The 20,166-nt window shown below is 45.7% G+C and overlaps 1 protein-coding gene across 1 annotated transcript in view; it reads left to right on the top strand.

The window, feature by feature from the left end:
* LOC142377627 (dihydropyridine-sensitive L-type skeletal muscle calcium channel subunit alpha-1-like) overlaps positions 1-20,166 on the top strand; it is a 289,148-nt gene that overhangs the window by 8,087 nt on the left and 260,895 nt on the right. The window contains exon 3 of the mRNA XM_075461932.1: positions 942-1,081. Coding sequence (XP_075318047.1) covers positions 942-1,081 — 140 coding nt within the window. The remainder of the gene's footprint in view (positions 1-941; positions 1,082-20,166) is intronic.

Raw genomic sequence — 20,166 nt, 5'->3', positions numbered from 1 at the left:
AAAAAAAGTAATTTCATGGAACTTTAAAGAGAACACAAATGGGTTCCTAATTAAGTCAAATTAAGTCCAATCCTGCTCAGTCCAATCCAATGTTATATAATTAAGTGTAAGTGTACTTACAGTATATCAAACACTGATTTGCAAAAGGATTTCTTTAGAAATCAACTGATCGCATCAAATCTTTATTTAGATTCAATCCCTCAACCTAAGCATAAGCAGAGTGGTGGGTGACAGTGGAGGGGAGGATAGCCTTTTAATAAGTCAAGACCTCCAGCAGAACCAGAACCAGAACCAGGACAGGTGGCGCTCTGCAGGGATACAAGGACAACCCGTCACATTCAGTTTAATACTTCTGACAGGCACCATCAGAGTGGTGACATTTCAAAATGGCATTCACTGCATGCCTCTTCTGAGACAAAAGGCCACATAAGATATTATATTGCAGGTAACAGGGGTTAGGGTTAGGATAAGTCTGAATAAGCAGAGGTAAATTTGTGTGACATATAACATAACACTCATTAAGTTGTAAGATACGTGACGAGATGAGGTGCTTGATGAGTGAACAAACAGTGAAACCTTTGAATGAAAAACAGCCCAAAACTTCAGGACAGTAAGTATGTCAGAAAAGTAAAATATTGCATGTTTTTCTGTTTTTCATTAATACCACACACCCATGCACACACACACATATATATATATATATATATATATATATATATATATGAATACACACACACACACACACACACACACACACACACCCATGCACACACAGACACACACACATATATATATATATATGAATACACACACACACAAATTACAATGTATTGGTAGTATAAATGCGTCAAACATATGCTTTAAACAAGACTAGCAGAAGTTATTTAACATTCATTTGAAAATAAAACCAATAAAAAAATTCCATTATTGATGTTTTACAGGAAAGCCTGGAGTACATCTTCCTCATCATCTTCTCCATAGAGTGTTTCCTGAAGATAGTTGCATATGGATTTCTCTTTCATGCAGATGCATACTTACGCAATTGCTGGAACATTCTGGACTTTGTTTGTGTATCTGTTGGGTAAGTAGATACATTTGTGTTGGACCCACATAATTTGTCATATCACAACCCAGTCTCACAGCAAATTGTGTAGTAGCTACGTTGGTCCACAAGGGAAAATGTAGTATTGTCACAATTTGGCTCCCAACATTGTTTCCCTTAGCAAAAAAGAGAAAATGGCCGACTGTCGGCCTATTTTCTGTGAAAAACATAAGATTTTAAGATTTTAAAAATCTGCATTTGTATGCATTTCGATGACATTTCTAGGTAGTACTATGCATAATATTTCCATTTCCAAAACTATATTACTCATGAAATATTTTTTAATGAAATATTTCAAAAATGAATTTGAAACTTTATCAAATTGACTTCATCAAAGCAGCAAAACACTAATTTAAACCAGGCGGGTCACAAAATTAAAACTGAGGCAAAGCAGAAATCAGCAGAAATTCAGCACAGAGAACTGTCAATGCATGGAAGCTGCACTGTCCATGGTCCTAAACTACAAATTATCAATGCAACATTTCAGCAATCAGCATTGAAACATGTGCTATTGTAAATATTTTGCCTACTTACAAATTAGTGAGATACATGTGCCCGTCGGGGGGTGCAGATTTTTTTTAATCATGGTGGCCCTGAGCAGAGGGCCACTCGCAAGTCCTGTTCAACAGAGGGCCGTGACCTCCTGTTGTTCTTCATGTTTAACCAGAGCAGAGAACGCCAGCTCACACAGGCAGGTAGTGGGGAAAGAAGAAGTTGCTTGATCGCGTGGTGCGAGTTGCTTAGGAAGTCTGATGCAGAAGCATTAGCTCACTAGCAGTTAAGTTAGTATTAGCTAACTAGCAGTTAAGTTAGCATTAGCTAACTTCTCCCGACAGGACGCACTCGGGCTGAGGATTGCTGACATCCCCGGTCCAACTGAAGCCATAAGACGGGTAACTTTCATGATACTGTCAGCTGACAGTTTTTTTCCTCTTTTCTTTTGGTGGTGGGTTGTCGGCAGTCTCTGGTGGTTGGTGGTTTGCTCCGCAAAGAAAGCGCTCCATTTTCCCTCTTTCTCTGTTTTAATGTTGTCCTTCAGCCTTTGATGTGTCACGTCTCATAATTCCCACCTGCGCAAGCGTTAACAGAAATATGGGTTCTCTGAGGATTTTATTTTTAAATAATTTTTTTTAGGAATAGAGCTTTCCTCTGTAATGAAATGAGTACCCACAAAATACTGATATAGTAAATTAAAAAAAACAATTATTTTTGTGAAGTTGTATATTGCAATAATAACGTATGGTTGTCACAAAATCCCAGGGCACACCTGGACTTGCCTCATGGCACACAGTTTGGGAGCCACTGCACTAGCCTAACCACACTTATGTTGGGGTAGGTCTCATTTGGGAGGGAAGCATGGTACTCTATGAGACAGCTGGGGTTGAATGCGTCTTTCAGCACATCACAGGTCTGCAACTCAGCCAGTTAAAATTGAAGAGAAGGCAGGGTGTCATTAATGTCAGCAGCAAAAGGGTTCTGGAATACGCAAATTTCTTTAACGTGGTCATGAAGCTCATGGAACCGCACACTGAACTCCGCCCTCAGTGTTTCCAGTGCGTCCTTGCACTTCCCGGTTGGGAACGGGACCGCTGGTTTCTCAGCTGAGAGGCTTCGAGTAGCAGGGAGATTGGTGAAGTCTTGTTTTTGTACTTGTCCAACAAGCAGCGCCAGTTTAACCTCAAATGCTTTGATGTGGGAGTACATGTCACAGATTCATTTCCCCTTGCCCTGCAGCTGTAAATTGAGGACGTTTGAATTTTCTGTCACATCTGTTAAAAAAACGAGGTCCCATTTCCATCCTACATCGATCAGCTCTGGGACAGTTTTTCCCTCAGGAAAGAGGCGTTGATTTCGGGCAGTAAGTCGTAAAACGCTTGAAAACTGCCCTGGCTTAACCATCGGACTTCAGTGTGGTAAAGCACGTCTCCATGGGCAGACTCCAGCTCGGAGAGAAAAGCTTGGAACTGCCTGTGTTTAAGTCCGTTTGCTCTGATGAAGTTTATGCAGGACACAACCACCTTCATGACAGATTCCCACTTCAGGACTTTACAGCACAGTGCTTGCTGGTGAATCAGACAGTGGACTTGTAGTGGGGGGGGTCAGACCTCGTCCCTGCATTTCGCTTTTTATGCGCCCCACTAGCCCCCTCGACGCACCAAACATACTCGGAGCACCGCCTGTTGTGATGCTAGCCAGCGTAGACCAGTCTAAACCCAACTCTTCCATTGTTTGGCGTACTTTACAAAAAATATCCTCTCCTTTCGTAGTATCCGTGAGACTTTGTAGAGCTGCCAGTTCCTTGGACACTTCAAAATTTGAATTAACCTGCACGTCATTGCTCTCATCCATTGCCAATGCAAAACACTCAAAATCTTTAGCTTTTTCTTTTAGCTGGACATGTACATTATGTCCCATTTCTTCCATTCACCTGGTTACTGTAGACTAGTTGGTTACTGGACAGACTAACCGCGTTCAGGGCATCTTTCACCCCCTTAATGCCAGCCATCACTGCTCCTCACACCACAACAACCATCTTTTTTGTTTTTCTACACAACCACAAGTTACCCCAGCCTCTCACCAACTGCACACCAGTCACAGCGTGGTGGGGATACAAACCCTGGTTTGGGTAGGGGGTATAGAAAGTAAAGAGGGTGCCAGAGGTGGAGACATTACAAGACACACTAGCAGATTCAGCAGACAAACTCACCTAAACAGTCCTACAATCACTAAAAATGCCAGAAAAAAACAAGGTCATACAGGCCAACTCACCTAAAATGGCCACCTGGTTTCAAAAGGCTCACATGGACCACACCCTATACTTAAATATATCCTGATTTTCTTCCTCGTCTCTTCCAAGAGTCTGTTTTCCCTAAGTGCTCCCCCTGCCGGGCCCCCAGCTGCTTTTGCTTCTTCTAATCCAAATCCACTGACTGGACTTTACTGCCTCATCTGACACTTCCTTCACTATTTTCCTCACACTCTGTCCACTTACACCCAGCTCCCTCAACAATGACACAACAGACTTTGGAACAAATCCTCTACATACTACTTCCACTGGACAGATTCTAACCTTCCATCCTCGCTGCTCTGCTTCTGCCCCCAACTCCACATACCTAAGCTTTTTCCTTTCATATGTTTCTGCTACTAATTCTATGAAATAGACTCTCCTTCTACTCCTAGACCACAAGACTATATCAGGCCTTAGATTTGAAGAGGCTGGGGAACAACAAGCTTATTTCCTAAATCTACCTGCATCTCCCAATCACAAGCATCCTCCAAGCTGCCTATCCTCCTTATTGTCTTATTAACTTTCTCCCCCTCTTGAACAAACTGAATTGCAACTCTCTTCACCTTAGACCCTCCTAAGTTTACCTGCCTTCGTTTATCTTCAATACCTGCAGCTAAGCTTCTTAATACTTGGTCATGTCGCCATGTATACCGGCCTTGTGACAGATTAACCTTACAACCTGACAAAATATGCCTTAGAGTTGCAGTACCTGAACATAACGAACATAACGGGTCTCCATTTACCCAGAGTTTTAGGTTCTGGGGAGTTGGCAATACATCATATGTTGCCCCTATCAAAAATCTAATACTCCTTTCGTCCATACTCCACAGCTCTTTCCAACTAAGCTTTTTCTTCTCTACACCTTCCCAGTTCAACCACCGTCCCTGCTTAGCCTGAGCCACTGCCTTTGCACCCCTTAACATTTCCTCCTGTCTACGAACCTGCTCAACAACTAGCTTTCTCTTCTCCTTGGGACCTGCTCTACTCCACACCGGTTTTCCTGGGCCAAGCCCCAAGCCTCCCCGGTCTATTTGCACATTACCCACAATCTCTGCATGTCTAAGAGTTGCTTCTGCCTCCTGAGCTGCCAATCTTGGTTTCCACTTCCTCCACTTGGTTGGGTTTGGAACCACCTTACTAACTACCACATCTCTACTCCCAGCTAACAGGAGCTCTGTCCTAACTTTAGTACATTTAAACTCCTCTACTAGACTAGATACTGGGAGCTGGAGTATGCCCTTCCCATACAGTGCCACAGCACTTAAGCATCTAAGAACACCTAGCCACTTCCCAATGTAAAAACTAATGAATCTTTCCATTTTTTTTCTACAACAGATAATGGAATCTCATACACAGACAGTGGCCACATCAACTTAGGAAACAATCCAAACTGCAGACACCACAGCTTCCACTTTCCTGGAAGCTCTGATTTATCTGTTCTATCCAGTCCCTCAGCAACATCTTCCCGAAACTGCACTGCCTACTCTCCATCATTCATGTCTGCCTGGTACCACCTGCCTAAACTCTTTACTGCCTTTTCCCTAATTATTGGAATGTTTTCTTCATCTATTACAAACTTTCTATCACTTAATTTCCCTTTACTTATTGAGATACTTCTAGACTTAGTAGGTTTGATTTTCATACCAGCCCACTTTAGATATTTGTTAAGTCTCTCAAGTATTCTCTTCATACATGGCACTGTTGTAGTCACCAACGTCATATCATCCATGTATGCTCTAATTGGTGTAAGGCGCATGCCATCCTGACGTCTCTCTCCACCTACAACCCACTTGGAAGCTCTAATAATTATCTCCATCACCATTGTAAATGCTAATGGAGAAATCGTACACCCTGCCATAATGCCTATTTCTAGCCTCTGCCAAGCTGTTGTGAAACCTGCTGTACTTAGGCACAGTCTAATATCCTGAAAATATGCTCTCACTAAGTTAACAACTACTACAGGCACTCTAAAATACTCAAACGCTTTCCAAATTAGGCTATGTGGCACTGAACCAAATGCATGCTCAATTTTGGCTGTCTGAATCTGATGCCAAATCATGCTAGTGTGCTCTAAACACCCTGCGAAACCTGGTATTCCTGCCTTCTGCACAGTAGTATCTATTAAGCTATTATTTTCTAAATAACTAGCTAATCTCTGTGCAACTAAACTAAAGAAAATCTTCCCCTCTACATTTAGGAGAGAGATCATCCGGAACTGACTCAGGTCCGAGGACTCTTTCTCCTTTGGAATAAGAACGCCTCCTGCCCTACGCCATGCTCTAGGAATAACCTGTTTCTCCCAAACTATTCTAAATTGCCTCCACAAAAACTTTAGGATATCAGGTGCATTGTTATAAACCCGGTAGGGGACTCCATTTGGCCCTGGGGCCGACGAAGCCTTTGCACGCCTGACTACCTCCTCAACCTCTTTCCACCTAGGTGGTCTAACATCCATCTTATGAGCGATCTCTCCTAATGGTGGCATGTCAGGTGGAAGGCCTACTACTCTACGCTGCTCAAGATCTGAATATGTATTTCTTAGATACTCTTCCACCTCTGACTTTGTTGCCTTAAGCTGCCCTCCCTTTTCCTGATTAAACAATCCTTTAACTCATTCGCTGACAGCCATTTTCAGTGCAGAGACCCATACTGCCAAGTGTTTTACAGTATTTTGACTGATTTTCCAAGACCCACAGAAAAGTGTGTCTTATGACTATGTACACACCGAAATTACCAAAAGAAAGAGTAGACTCTCTTCTAACCCAATACTTTGCCCCCTGATATCAGATCTGCTCCCACAACCACTACTTTTAAATCCAGAATTAAAACACATTTGTACACATTGGCTTTTGCACTGTAGATTGCCTTCTGTATCTTATGTATTTTATTCTTGCTGTTTGTTCTTGCTTTGCTTTTAATCTTATTTTTATGCTTAATTTTAGTCTTTTAGTTTGACACTGTACAGCACTTTGGTCAGTTCTTGCTGTTTAAATGTGCTATATAAATTAAAGTTACTTACTTACTTACTTCTTTCATCAGGAAAAAAAAGTTTGTTTCTACCATTTCAGTCCTTTAGTAATAGACAGTAGAACATAGGTTGGTTTCACCAAAAACAGCTGTTTTTGACCAAAAAATTGAGAAAACAAGCTTTTTGTGCAAAGAAACCTGTCAAGCAGAACAGTGACTTTGATGCTAACATTTTTTGCTTTAGTGACACCTCAAACATCTGAAAAGTGGTTTCCTTCCATAAAACAGCAAAAACAACACTGAGAAGGTATTTTGATGGCAAAACAATAATTTATTCACAGTGAAGTAACAAGTAAATAGTAACACGTAAATAGTTCATACATTATCAAAACTGTACAGTTCATCACATTCAAACCTTTGTGTGTGTGTGTGTGTGTGTGTGTGTCTGTCTGTCTGTCTCCATTCAAACCTTTGTGTGTGTGTGTGTATGTCTCCACCCCTACACAGAATAGTTCCGCTTAGTGTGGTAAGCAGTGAAACACTCTCCTGCGTGCAAGGGGACACAACAGGACTTGCACCACATTTTGGTCTCACTGCGCTGACCCCTGCGAGCACAGAACCTACACCTCCTTGCTGGTTTCCCCTTCTTGCTGGTGGGCATCAGGTTTTCCAGTATATGTTTGCCCATGTCTCCATCTAGCCTGCTCTCAGGGTCAGTGTTGTAAGGAGCTCTAGGAGTACGTCTGCCTTCCTCAAAGTCCCCACCCCCCTCAACCCCCACACCTGCCCCTGCCCCCTCCTCCTCCTCCTCCTCCTCCTCCTCACGCCCCCCCACATGTCGCTTCACTGTCCAGGACTTCACTACCCTGCGAATGAACTCCAAGAGGGTTTTACACTCCCCTGGGTTTCTGGCTCGGTAGAAGACATAAGCATTAAACATACACAGCTGGAAGAGATAGGCAACAAACTTCTTCGACCAGTTCAACGATCTTCGGATGAAGGGATAATAAGCGATGTTTTGGTCCAACCTATCCACCCCATTCATGGAGGAGTTGTACGCAACAACACACTCCGGCTTTAACCCTTTAGGCGCCAAGATTGTTTTTTGAAAATACTGGATTTTGACATTAATATTTCAAAAGCTGGTGGCTGAAAGGGGGTTAAAGATAGATGCCTACTGTACATTAGAAAAATGTTGCCCATGATCCATAGTTTATGTGGGGTATGAAATTATTGATCTAATTTGCATATTATGACGTCCTCAGGTGGCAGCCATTTTGAATCTCATTATGTTCAGGAAATATTGGAATTGAGTGATTATGAACTTGTTTTTTTAAAACTTTTTTTTCTTTTTGTCTATTTATCATCATCTATAATGATCAGGGAACAGGAAAGCAACAATAAAACAGAATAATGTAGTAAAATATTACTATATCATCATTACCATATAGTAGGAAAACACATGCGAAAAGTTGCCTATATTTTTTCAGGAAATGGTGGATATTGACTTGATGTTTGAACTTATTTTCATTTTTCTGTCTTTTACCATCATTCATAAGGAGGAAACCAACAATAAAACAGGAGAAAGTGGTAAAATACTGTCATCATTAGGCTACCATAGGGTAGGAAAACACATGCAAGAAGTGGAAGACATTGAATTGATTTTTTATTTTTTAACCTGTTCAACCTTATTCATAATGATCAGGAATGAGGAATACAATAATAAAACAAGTGGTAAAATGTCAGAATCATTGCGCTGGCGGATAGGCGCACCGCGGCACCGGGGGCTGGATGGAGAGAGCGCATGCTAAAGATACCAGACCCACTTCTCCCACCCCTGATTCCTCGACCAACACCTCTACGGACACTGCGACCGCGTTCCCCACTACCACCCACTCCATTGAGGTTGGATAACGGCACCGAATGAGTTGGGGTGTGTGTGTGTGCTTGGAGAACAGCCTCGCTTCGCATGCCGGCACCATTGCCTTCGGAAGTTTCACCGTGGGAAACATGAGTGCTCGTCCGATCCTCCTCCTCACGAGGTAAAAACTCTCCTTCGGAGTCGGAATCGGCAAATAGCATGCTCAATACTTCCGCACGGTTCAACTTCCTCCAAGCCATGGTGTTAAAAACTCACTAATAGTTCGCTGACAATAAAATTCGACTCGCACGTCTCTACAGAACAGCTCTGAATAACTGCTTCCGTGTCTGAGCTAGCGCGGCTTTTTTGCACTGCCTTATAAAAACACTGTGAACTACAAAATGACGTGAGCTTGGTCTTGTTTGAAAGGGTAACATGTTTGCCAACTAGTGGTAGGAGGACTGAACACCTTAAAGCCCGTTTATTTTATCTACAGACTGTTTTGTTTATGCTGACGTCATGTCGCAATTCTGCGACTTTGGCGGTTAGAGGGTTAACTGAGCAACCTTGTCTCTTTGTCCCCTTGGCCAAACATCAACCCTCTGCATCCTATCTTGATGGCAGGTTGTCACCATCTTGACCAACCGTTTGTCCAGCCACCCTACTACCATCACCCTCTCATTGTGCCACACAACTTCCTCCCTCACCACCAAGTCAGTCTTACTCATCTCACTGATGATCTGAGGTTCCCCCCTATTCTTTCTAAGTGTTCCACAGACATTGGTTTTTGCTTCCAGTAGTTGTTCACACAGTGCTACAGAATTGTAGAAATTGTCCATGAACAACGTGTACCCATGACCTGGGAGACGATCTAACAGAGAGAACACTATCTCTGGCAGAGTACTAGCTTCCCCGACACAAGGTTGCATGTTGAAGCAGTACCCTGTGGCAGAGTCACACAGAATCTAGGACTTGATGCCATACTTCACCGGCTTTTGTGGGTTGTACACCATGAAAGACAGGCGCCCCCGCCACTGCATCATACCCTCATCGATGCAAATGTTTTGCCCAGGTTGGTACATCTCCTTGAATTTTCCCACTACGTAATCTAACACTGGGCGGACTTTAAACAATTTGTCAGTGGCATCCTGCAATGCATTATTATTGAAATGAAGGAACCTCCAAATGATCTGAAATCTGTTCCTTGGCATAGTCTTGCTGAAATAGGGTGTGGCATCTATCTCATCTACACTCCAATACAGTTCAAGGCTTGGCTTTTTCACGTAACCAGTGAGAAAAGAGAGTCCAAAGAAAGATTTCAGTTCTGGGACTGACACTGGCTTCCATGCTTTACCTCTGCTATATGGCAGATTGTCAGGGTGTGCCTCAAAATACTGACATGCATAAAGGTTGGTCTGATCCGCAATGCTTTGGAGCAACTCATCAGTCAAGAAGAGCTCCAGGAAGTCAGCTGGCAGGTCACTATCCAGCTCCGCAGCGGCGTGCCGGGGTCCAGGGGTTGCAGTGAATGGGATCTCGCTTGGTTGCCAGCCGGCTTGATGCCAGTCACAAGCTTGCCCACGACCTCTGCTCGATGTACGACCTGTAAATGATAGAAATATACAATTACCATAAAAATATTTTTTTTTATTTCTGCGGTGTGATGTGGAGAAGAATTTTTTTTTTACCTTTATTCTTCACACTGCCAACAGTGGGAGTGTGAGAACTGCTGGATGCACAACCTGTAAATTATAGAAATATATACAATTACCATAAAAAAAATATATGTTTTATTGCTGCAATGTGATGTGGTGAATACTGTTTTTTTTTTTTTTTACCTTTCTTCTTCTTCGCACTGCTGGGAGTGGGACCTCTGCTGGATGTGGATGGATCTGTAAATTGAAAATTCCCTCACATCAGTAGGCTACTAGCAACAGATGTAGCAATATGAACTCGTGGGCCTAAATGGCGTTCATGTGACATGGGCTGAAGGAGGGGAGTGGAAAATCAAAGCAATAAAAGTGATCTCTTACCTCCCTCAGCGTCTGTAGTGTCTGGGGATGAGGCTCTGCTGCTCCCAGACGGCAACCACTCGTCTGAGGAATCCGGATCCGGGTCAGGTTCATTGTCCGAGTCATCAGAACTGTCTGGTGGTGCGCTCCGCTGAGGCGAAATACGCGCACGCCGACGACTCTCTCCGCTTGGCCCAGGTATCTCGTCGGTGGATAGTAGTGGTACACTACTTCTGCTGCACAGAAGGCTCTGTTCGAGCATCCATCCATCCATCCATTATCTTCCGCTGGTCCGGGGATCGGGTCGCGGGGGCAGCAGCTTGAGCAAAGAGACCCAGACGTCCCTGTCCCCGGCCACTTCCTCCAGCTCTTCTGGGGGGACCCCGAGGCGTTCCCAGGCCAGCCGAGAGACATAGTCTCTCCAACGTGTCCTGGGTCTTCCCCGGGGCCTCCTCCCAGTGGGACGGGCCCGGAACACCTCACCGGGGAGGCGTCCAGGAGGCATTCTCACCAGATGCCCGAGCCACCTCATCTGACTCCTCTCGATGCGGAGGAGCAGCGGTTCTACTCCGAGCCCCTCCCGGATGACCGAGCTTCTCACCCTATCTCTAAGGGAGAGCCCAGACACCCTGCGGAGGAAACTCATTTCGGCCGCTTGTATTCGCGATCTCGTTCTTTCGGTCACTACCCACAGCTCGTGACCATAGGTGAGGGTAGGAACATAGATTGACCGGTAAATCGAGAGCTTCGCCTTCTGGCTCAGCTCCTTCTTCACCACGACGGGCCGGTGCAGAGCCCGCATCACTGCAGACGCCGCACCAATCCGTCTGTCAATCTCCTGTTCCATTCGTCCCTCACTCGTGAACAAGACCCCGAGATACTTGAACTCCTCCACTTGGGGAAGGATCTCATTCCCGACCCGAAGAGAGCATTCCACCCTTTTCCGGCTGAAGACCATGGTCTCAGATTTGGAGGTGCTGATGGTCATCCCAGCCGCTTCACACTCGGCTGCGAACCGCTCCAGTGAGAGCTGAAGGTCACGGCCTGACGACGCCAACAGAACCAAATCGTCCGCAAAAAGCAGAGACCCGATTCTGAGGTCGCCAAACCGGACCCCCTCAACGCCCTGGCTGCGCCTAGAAATTCTGTCCATAAAAATTATGAACAGAATCGGTGACAAAGGGCAGCCCTGACGGAGTCCAACCCTCACAGGAAACATGTCCGACTTACTGCCGGCAATGCGGACCAAACTCTGACACCGGTCATACAGAGACCGAACAGCCCATATCAAGGAGTCCGGCACTCCATACTCCCGGAGCACCCCCCACAAGAGTCCCCGAGGGACACGGTCGAACGCCTTCTCCAAGTCCACAAAACACATGTAGACCGGTTGGGCGAACTCCCATGCACCCTCCAGGATCCTGCGGAGGGTATAGAGCTGGTCCACTGTTCCACGGCCAGGACGAAAACCACACTGCACCTCCTGAATCCGAGATTCGACTATCCGGCGGATCCTCCTCTCCAGTACCCCCGAAAAGACCTTACCAGGGAGGCTGAGGAGTGTGATCCCCCTATAGTTGGAACACACCCTCCGGTCCCCCTTTTTAAAGAGGGGGACCACCACCCCGATCTGCCAGTCCAGAGGCACTGCCCCCGATGTCCACGCGATGCTGCAGAGGCGTGTCAACCAAGACAGCCCCACAACATCCAGAGCCTTGAGGAACTCAGGACGGACCTCATCCACCCCCGGGGCCTTGCCACCGAGGAGTTTTTTGACCACCTCGGCAACCTCAGCCCCAGAAATGGGAGGTCCCACGTCCGAGCTCCCCAACTCTGCTTCCTCATCGGAAGGCGTGTCGGTAGGATTGAGGAGGCCCTCGAAGTACTCCCCCCACCGACTCACGACGTCCCTAGTTGAAGTCAGCAGAGCCCCGCCCTCACCATACACGGTGTTGACGATGCACCGCTTCCCCCCCCTGAGCCGCCGGATGGTGGACCAGAATCTCCTCGAGGCCGTCCGGAAATCGTTCTCCATGGCCTCCCCGAACTCCTCCCAAGCCCGAGTTTTTGCCTCAGCAACCGCCGAGGCTGCGTTCCGCTTGGCCTGTCGGTACCCATCAGCTGCTTCCAGAGTCCCACTGGCCAAAAAGGCCCGATAGGACTCCTTCTTCAGCTTGACGGCCTCCCTCACCACTGGGGTCCACCAGCGGGTTCGGGGATTGCCGCCACGACAGGCACCGACCACCTTGCGGCCACAGCTCCGGTCGGCCGCCTCAACAATGGAGGCACGGAACATGGCCCATTCGGGCTCAATGTCCCCCACCTCCCCCGGGACATGGTTGAAGCTCTGCCGGAGGTGGGAGTTGAAACTCCTCCTTACAGGGGATTCCGCCAGCCGTTCCCAGCAGACCCTCACAATACGTTTGGGCCTGCCAGGTCTGACCGGCTTCCTCCCCCACCAGCGGAGCCAACTCACCACCAGGTGGTGATCAGTTGACAGCTCCGCCCCTCTCTTCACCCGAGTGTCCAGGACATACGGCCGCAAGTCCGATGATACGACTACAAAGTCGATCATCGAGCTGCGGCCTAGGGTGTCCTGGTGCCAAGTGCACATATGGACACCCTTATGCCTGAACATGGTGTTCGTTATGGACAATCCGTGACGAGCACAGAAGTCCAACAACAAAACACCACTCTGATTCAGATCGGGGGGGCCGTTCCTCCCAATCACGCCCCTCCAGGTCTCACTGTCATTGCCCACGTGAGCATTGAAGTCCCCCAGCAGGACGAGGGAGTCTCCCGGAGGAGCACTCTCTAGTGCCTCCTCCAGGGACTCCAAAAAGGGTGGGTACTCTGAACTGCCGTTCGGTGCATAAGCACAAACAACAGTCAGGACCCGTCCCCCCACCCTAAGGCGGAGGGAGGCTACCCTCTCGTCTACCGGGGTAAACCCCAATGTACAGGCGCACAGCTGGGGGGCGATAAGTATGCCCACACCTGCTTTACGCCTCTCACCGCGGGCAACTCCAGAGTGGAAGAGAGTCCAACCCCTCTCGAGGAGGCTGGTTCCGGAGCCCAAGCCATGCGTCGAGGTGAGTCCGACTATATCTAGCCGGAACCGCTCAGCCTCGCGCACCAGCTCAGGCTCCTTCCCCAGCAGAGAGGTGACGTTCCACGTCCCAAGAGCCAGCTTCAGTAGCCGAGGATCAGACCGCCAAGGTCCCTGCCTTCGGCTGCCGCCCAGCTCACATTGCACCCGACCCCCATGGCCCCTCCCACGGGTGGTGAGCCCGTAGGAAGCTGTTCGAGCATTAGCTGCCTAAATTTCGTGTTTCATCTCGCCGGCGACATTTTCTCCTTCTCTGATCTTGGCAATTATAGTTTACAAACATTTTGATTAGTCTCATTGGCTTCAAAGCCGCTTCAGTCTTCTTCTACAATCTATGTGATCTTTACTCATCTCCCATCCAAAGTGGCACTGCTGCCACCTTGTGGGTCAGTTTGCCAGTATATTCTCCGTTTAGTGTTTACAAGCCTAAGATTTAGTGACAAACTCCGCTAGATTGTTCCCCAGCCCGCGCCGTTAAAAAACGCAATTGACGTCTATAGATGTCTTTGGCAGTCAACGGTTGTATTTAAATCAATGGCAGCCAATGAGTTAACAAACTGGAACGGGTCCCTGTAAAATGCAGTCCTTACATATTCTTTCTTCTTTCTCTTTTTCCTAAGATATTCAGCCCTTCTGAGTATTGCTGGCCTGTTTCTCAATTCTTCCTGCAAAACATTAATTCCCTCTCTCTCTTCTTCTGTAGCTCTTTTCCACTGCTTTCTTAAATTTCTTCTTTCCTTAACCAATTTCTCCACCTCTTTTTGCCATCTAGACTTAACTAAATGTACTCTTTCAACTCTCTTTCTATCTTGCACCCCAAATCTTTCTACATCATTGGAGTAAATTATATCTCCCATCTTCTCTAGCCTATCGCTTGCATTTCCTCCTAACCTACCTATTATTATAGACAAATCTTTATTGACTGCCTCCCATTCTTTGTTGCTATTTGCCCTAGGCCACTTAACTCTAGCTTTCTGCTCCATATTTCTCTCTCTAACTGGCCTATTCACCTCAGTATCAGCTGCATCCCTTCTTAGAACCTCCCCCTCCACCTCTGTAGCTGTGTTATTGATATCCTTCGGACTGTGGTTTTCTACCTGCTGCTGGACTGCATCCGACTTACTCGATTGACGTCTTAAAATGTACTGATCGATGCGGCCAACACTGCCCTTCTTTTACCACACATCTCTTTCTTCCCTGATGCATTTTTAAGGCTTCTAACTGATGTTACTTTCTGCCAGCAACAAGGACAAACCTGGACCTAATTTTCCTCTAGCCTATCACTTTTATTTTGTCGAGCTACGCTCTCTTTCCTCTAAGAACTATTCTGCCCAGTTCATGCCCTAGAGAATACTTCCATGGATTGTTAAGTTCTGCACAAGCCTGTTAATGATGTCTTGATCTGAATCAGGTGTGAGAAGCAGGGCAACATCTAAAACCTGCAGGACAGCGGCCCTCGAGGACCGACTTTGGACATCCCTGCTGTAAGGCAACGGTGCTAACCACAGGGGAACCACTAAGCGAATAATGAGGGAAATTAACAACAGGTGGGGCGATTGGCAGCGATTCTATGATTCTTTTTTCACTACATATAATATTTGGGTTTAGTTTTTCCTTGTCTGTTAAATGGTTGAAGTGAAAGCCTTTTCGGCGGTGTGACTGGCGACAGCTAGTTTTACTTTGTTCCCTTGCCAGTTCATTGCGTTCCATTGTTGTATCCAGTGTTTTTGTCGTTTTGTCTGTGCTGCCCTGTAGTTTCAGTCAGTCCATCAGTTTTTCTTTGTTTAGTTCTTGTGACCCACCATTGATAACTTGGCTTGTCCTGCTCTGCAACACTTATAGTTTGTAATAAAGTATTTTTGTAATCTACTGCCTGTCCTACCCTCCTCACTCTGTCCAGCGTTTAAGTCCTAACAACAGTGAACTCAAATCTTGAGTTTAACTAAAACTAATTCATGCATTTGTTACTTCAAGATTGGACTACTGTAATTCTTTATTATTGGGCTGTCCTACATATTCTCTGAAAAGCCTTCAGTTGATCCAAAATGCTGCAGCCAGAGTTTTGACGAGAACTAACAGCAGAGATCATATTTCTCCAGTTTTAGCTTCTCTTCATTGGCTCCCTGTTAAATTCAGAATAGAATTTAAGATTCTTCTCCTCACATATAAAGCTCTTAATGACCGAGCTCCATCATATCTTAAAGATCTCATTGTAAGATATTTTCCTAACAGAGCACTTCGTTCCCAAACTGCAGGTTTACTTGAGGTTCCCAGAGTTTCTAAAAGTAGAATGGGAGGCAGAGCCTTCAGTTATCAGGCCCCTCAATTGTGGAATAAGCTGCCAGTAAATGTCCGGGAAGCAGACACCCTTTCCACTTTTAAGACCAGGCTTAAAACTTTCCTTTTTGATAAAGCTTATAGTTAGGGATGGCTCAGGTGATCCTGAAACATCCCATAGTTAAGCTGCTATAGGCCTAGACTGCTGGGGGGCCTCATCTGACACACCTTTCCTCACTTTACTCTCTTTATGTATATGTAATATTATTGTGGTCATTAACTCGTGTTTCCCTGTTCCAACAGATATCCTTTGAATGGTGTTACAGTGCCGCCGTCGCGGTGGCCCCCTGCCCCCCTCCCCCCCCCTTTTTCTGTCTTCTCAAACCCCAGCTGGTCGAGGCGGATGGCCACCCTTCCTGAGTCTGGTTCTGCCAGAGGTTTCTTCCTGTTAAAAGGGAGTCGTTTCTCTCCACAGTCGCCTCAGGCACGCCGCTCAGGCCGGGAGATTGGACCGAAAAACAAAAAGTTTTCAGTGCAATCTGTTGGTTTTCTTAGCTAGGAAATTGTTTTTGAATTGGCTCTATATGAACGAATTGGATTATTTTATGAATTATGATTATTATTAATTAATTGAATTCCAATTGGCTTGAATTGGACTTACTATCTAAGTGCCTTGAGATGACATTTGTTGTATTTGGCGCTATATAAATAAAAATGAATTGAATTGAATTGAATTGAACCAAACAACTAAAAAGTGACTGAAAAAAAGACTATTTCAGAGTGACAGCTCATTTTTGATAGGTGTAACTGAACTTTATTTCCGCATGTATCCATTTATTTGTCAAGTGAGCAACTACTCACCCCTCTGGTGTTGTCCCAGTGGGAGGGGAGTGCAGTGCCTATGATCCCTCTGGCTGCATTAAATATGCACTGCAGAGTTGTCTTGTAGTGGGTACAGCAGCTTCCATACCACACAGTGATGCAGCCAGTCAGTATGCTTATGATGGTGCCTCATTAGAAAATGCACATGATGGGTGCCAGAGCACTCACTCGCTTCAGCTTCAGAAGGAAGTAAAGGCATTGCTGAGCCCTCGTCGCAACTTAAGCAGTGTTAGTTGTCCAGGACAGATCCTTTGTGATGTTAACTCTGAGATTTTATGATGCTGACCCTCTCAACATTCACGCAGTTGCGAGGCAGCAGGGAGTGTTGGGTGGAATGTCACGACTTGAGACACAGTCCAGATGTATTCAACAGCACGACTCCAGAAATAAATCCAACAAAAGACGCTCTTGAAGAGGATACAAAAAAAAAGAATGAAAGACGCTCTTAAGGAGGATAATGATAATATTTCTAACTTAGCTTGAACATGATATTACCTGAATACGTCTACACTTGATAACTACTTGACTGGGATAGAACAAGACAAACTGACAAAGACAAAGGGAGACGCAGACTATTTAAACACAGGAGTAATGGGGAACAGGTGGAAACAATCAAGAATCAGGGGAAGACAATCAGACCGGTGACACATGCAGGAAGGGCAAGTGACCTGAAAGGAGAGGGAAAAGGTGAATACAAAATCAAACAGGAAGCTGTTGAACATAAAAACACTGAACATAACTAAATTTAGCAAACTTGACGAGACATAACGAGGAGTCTCTTCTGAAGTCATAATCTTCTTTGTTTTCTCTATGTTGATCAATTCAATTCAATTTAGTTTCATTTATATAGCAACAAATCACAACAAATGTCACCTCAAGGCACTTAAAAGACACAGTCCAATTCAAGCCAATTGCAATCCATTTCACTGTAATCCAATCATAATCCAATTCATTACATTCCAAATGAGTCCAATTCATACTGTACTGGTGAAAACAGGTTTTTGGCTTTTCCTGTAGCCCAAGTCCTATCCGTTTTTGACCAGAAATGAGAAGGCAGGTTGGCAGTGTTTGACTCGCACTCTGAATAATCCTATGAGATGGTTTTGTCCGAGAATGTTGCCGTTTTATTACAAATTAAAATAAATATAAACAAAAGGATGCAATGAGATGCAAAAATGGTAAAGTCTATTGAAATCACAACTGCAAGACAATATAGCGCAGGAGCAGCGTGTCTGGGGGTGAGCGAGGTCAATATATTCTGCGGCCTGCTCTCCTCCAGTCATGCGCAGTTGGCAACGCTTTATCCAGTTCAGTTGGTGACACCATTCACCACCTATAGAGGGCGCAAGCTCAAAAGTGCAGAAAACAAGAAAATATAAGTCCAAGCAAAACAAACTTAAATGTGGCTCCTACACACCGGCCCCTAATTGTTCTCCAAGAATCAATTATTTTACAATATACAAAAAGGAGCCAAGTAATGAAGTATCAATTAACTATGTATAACAAAAATGACCCAAAAATAGGGCGATTATCAAGGTAAGTATAAGGTAAGTATGTAAATCAAATCAAAATAACACTACTTTCCTGTTAAGTGTTATCAGGGACATTGGGGGTTGGTCATCAGGATTCGTCGTCAGCTTCGAGGATCGGGCACAGCTTGGTAATAGGCCTCTCAAGAATTGACGTCTTGGTTTTCAACTTCACAGACCTGACCAGGCCACTTGAATCCGATCTGGTCTCCAGGACTCTTCCCAACGGCCAGGACCCTCGTGGAGCGGTGGGATCGACCACCAGGACGATGTCTCCGATGTTGAAGTTCTTCTTCTTGCCTGTCCATTTCTGCCTTTCTTGGAGTAGGAGGAAGTATTCTTTTGTCCATCTGAGCCAGAAGAGATTAGCCATGTACTGGACCTGTTTCCAGCGGCGCTTGGCGTAGATGTCGGACTTCTGGAAGACTCCAGGGGGCAGAGTGGGCATGGTCTTCAACAAAAGGAGATGATTGGGGGTCAGCGGTTCCAGGTCATGGGGGTCTGAGGACACTGTGTAGAGGGGGCGGCTATTCAGGATGGCCTCCACCTCACAGAACAGAGTATGAAGGCCTTCATCGTCAGTGGTTTACTGATGCAGAGTGGAGTTGAGCACCTGCCGGTCGGATCGTATGAGTCTTTCCCAGACTCCGCCATGGTGTGATGCAGCTGGTGGGTTGAAACTCCATTCAACGCCATCAGGAAGCAGGGTGTCTTGAATCTTCTTCTGATTGAGAGTCATCAGGGCCCTCTTCAGCTCTGCATGCGCACCCACCAGGTTCGTCCCATTGTCAGACCTGATGTGCTTGACTTGGCCTCTCCTGCACACAAATCTCTTCAAAGCATGAATGCATGAATCCGTATCCAAAGTGTAAGCAATTTCCAAATGAATAGCTCTACTGGACATACAAGTAAAGATTACTCCATACCTTTTGATGGTGCTTCTCCCTCGCTTCACCTCAATCGGGCCAAAGTAGTCCAGTCCTACATTGGTAAAGGGTTGGAGGTCAGGTAGGATTCTTTCCACCGGCAAGTCTGCCATTTTCTGCTGACCTACTTTGCCTCTCACACGGCGACATGGGACACATTTGGAGAGCACCTTTCTAGCTACAGAGTTGCCCTTTTTGATCCAGTACTTCTTGTGGAGTTCTGAGAGCATGTGGTTTCTGCCACTGTGTCCACTGCGTTCATGAATGTGTCGTAACAACAGCACTGAGATGTGTGAATCTGTAGTCTGCCGCCTACCCTCATGATCCAGTACAGGATCAAGCCTGCAGAGCCTACTGCTGTTGGATACTCTGGGAGGTGTCATCTGCAATGTTGAGAATTCATTAGAGAAAGCTTGTCTCTGACTGTACATGACAACTGCTCTTTCTGCATCTGCCAGTTCTCTCACTGTTAGGTGCTGTTCAACACAGGGCTTTACGTCAACCACCTTTTGGCCTGACTGTGACCTGTCGGAGTGGGTGAGTAGGGCGAGCTCTTTTCCTTTTTTCATTTTCACCATCAAATTTCTCTTCAGCTTGAGGTACCAAGCTACAGCCTTTAAGAGGCTGTTCCAGTTTGAGAAATGTGATATAAGTTGGTCAGTAGGGGTTCTAGATTTCACCATGGTTGTGAACACAGTAGTGGTTCTCCTAAC

This window comes from Odontesthes bonariensis, chromosome 3 (assembly GCF_027942865.1).
Source record: "Odontesthes bonariensis isolate fOdoBon6 chromosome 3, fOdoBon6.hap1, whole genome shotgun sequence".
Classification (NCBI taxonomy): domain Eukaryota; kingdom Metazoa; phylum Chordata; class Actinopteri; order Atheriniformes; family Atherinopsidae; genus Odontesthes; species Odontesthes bonariensis.
The sequence above is the reverse complement of the archived record's forward strand: the minus strand, read 5'-3'. Positions and strand labels throughout refer to the sequence as shown.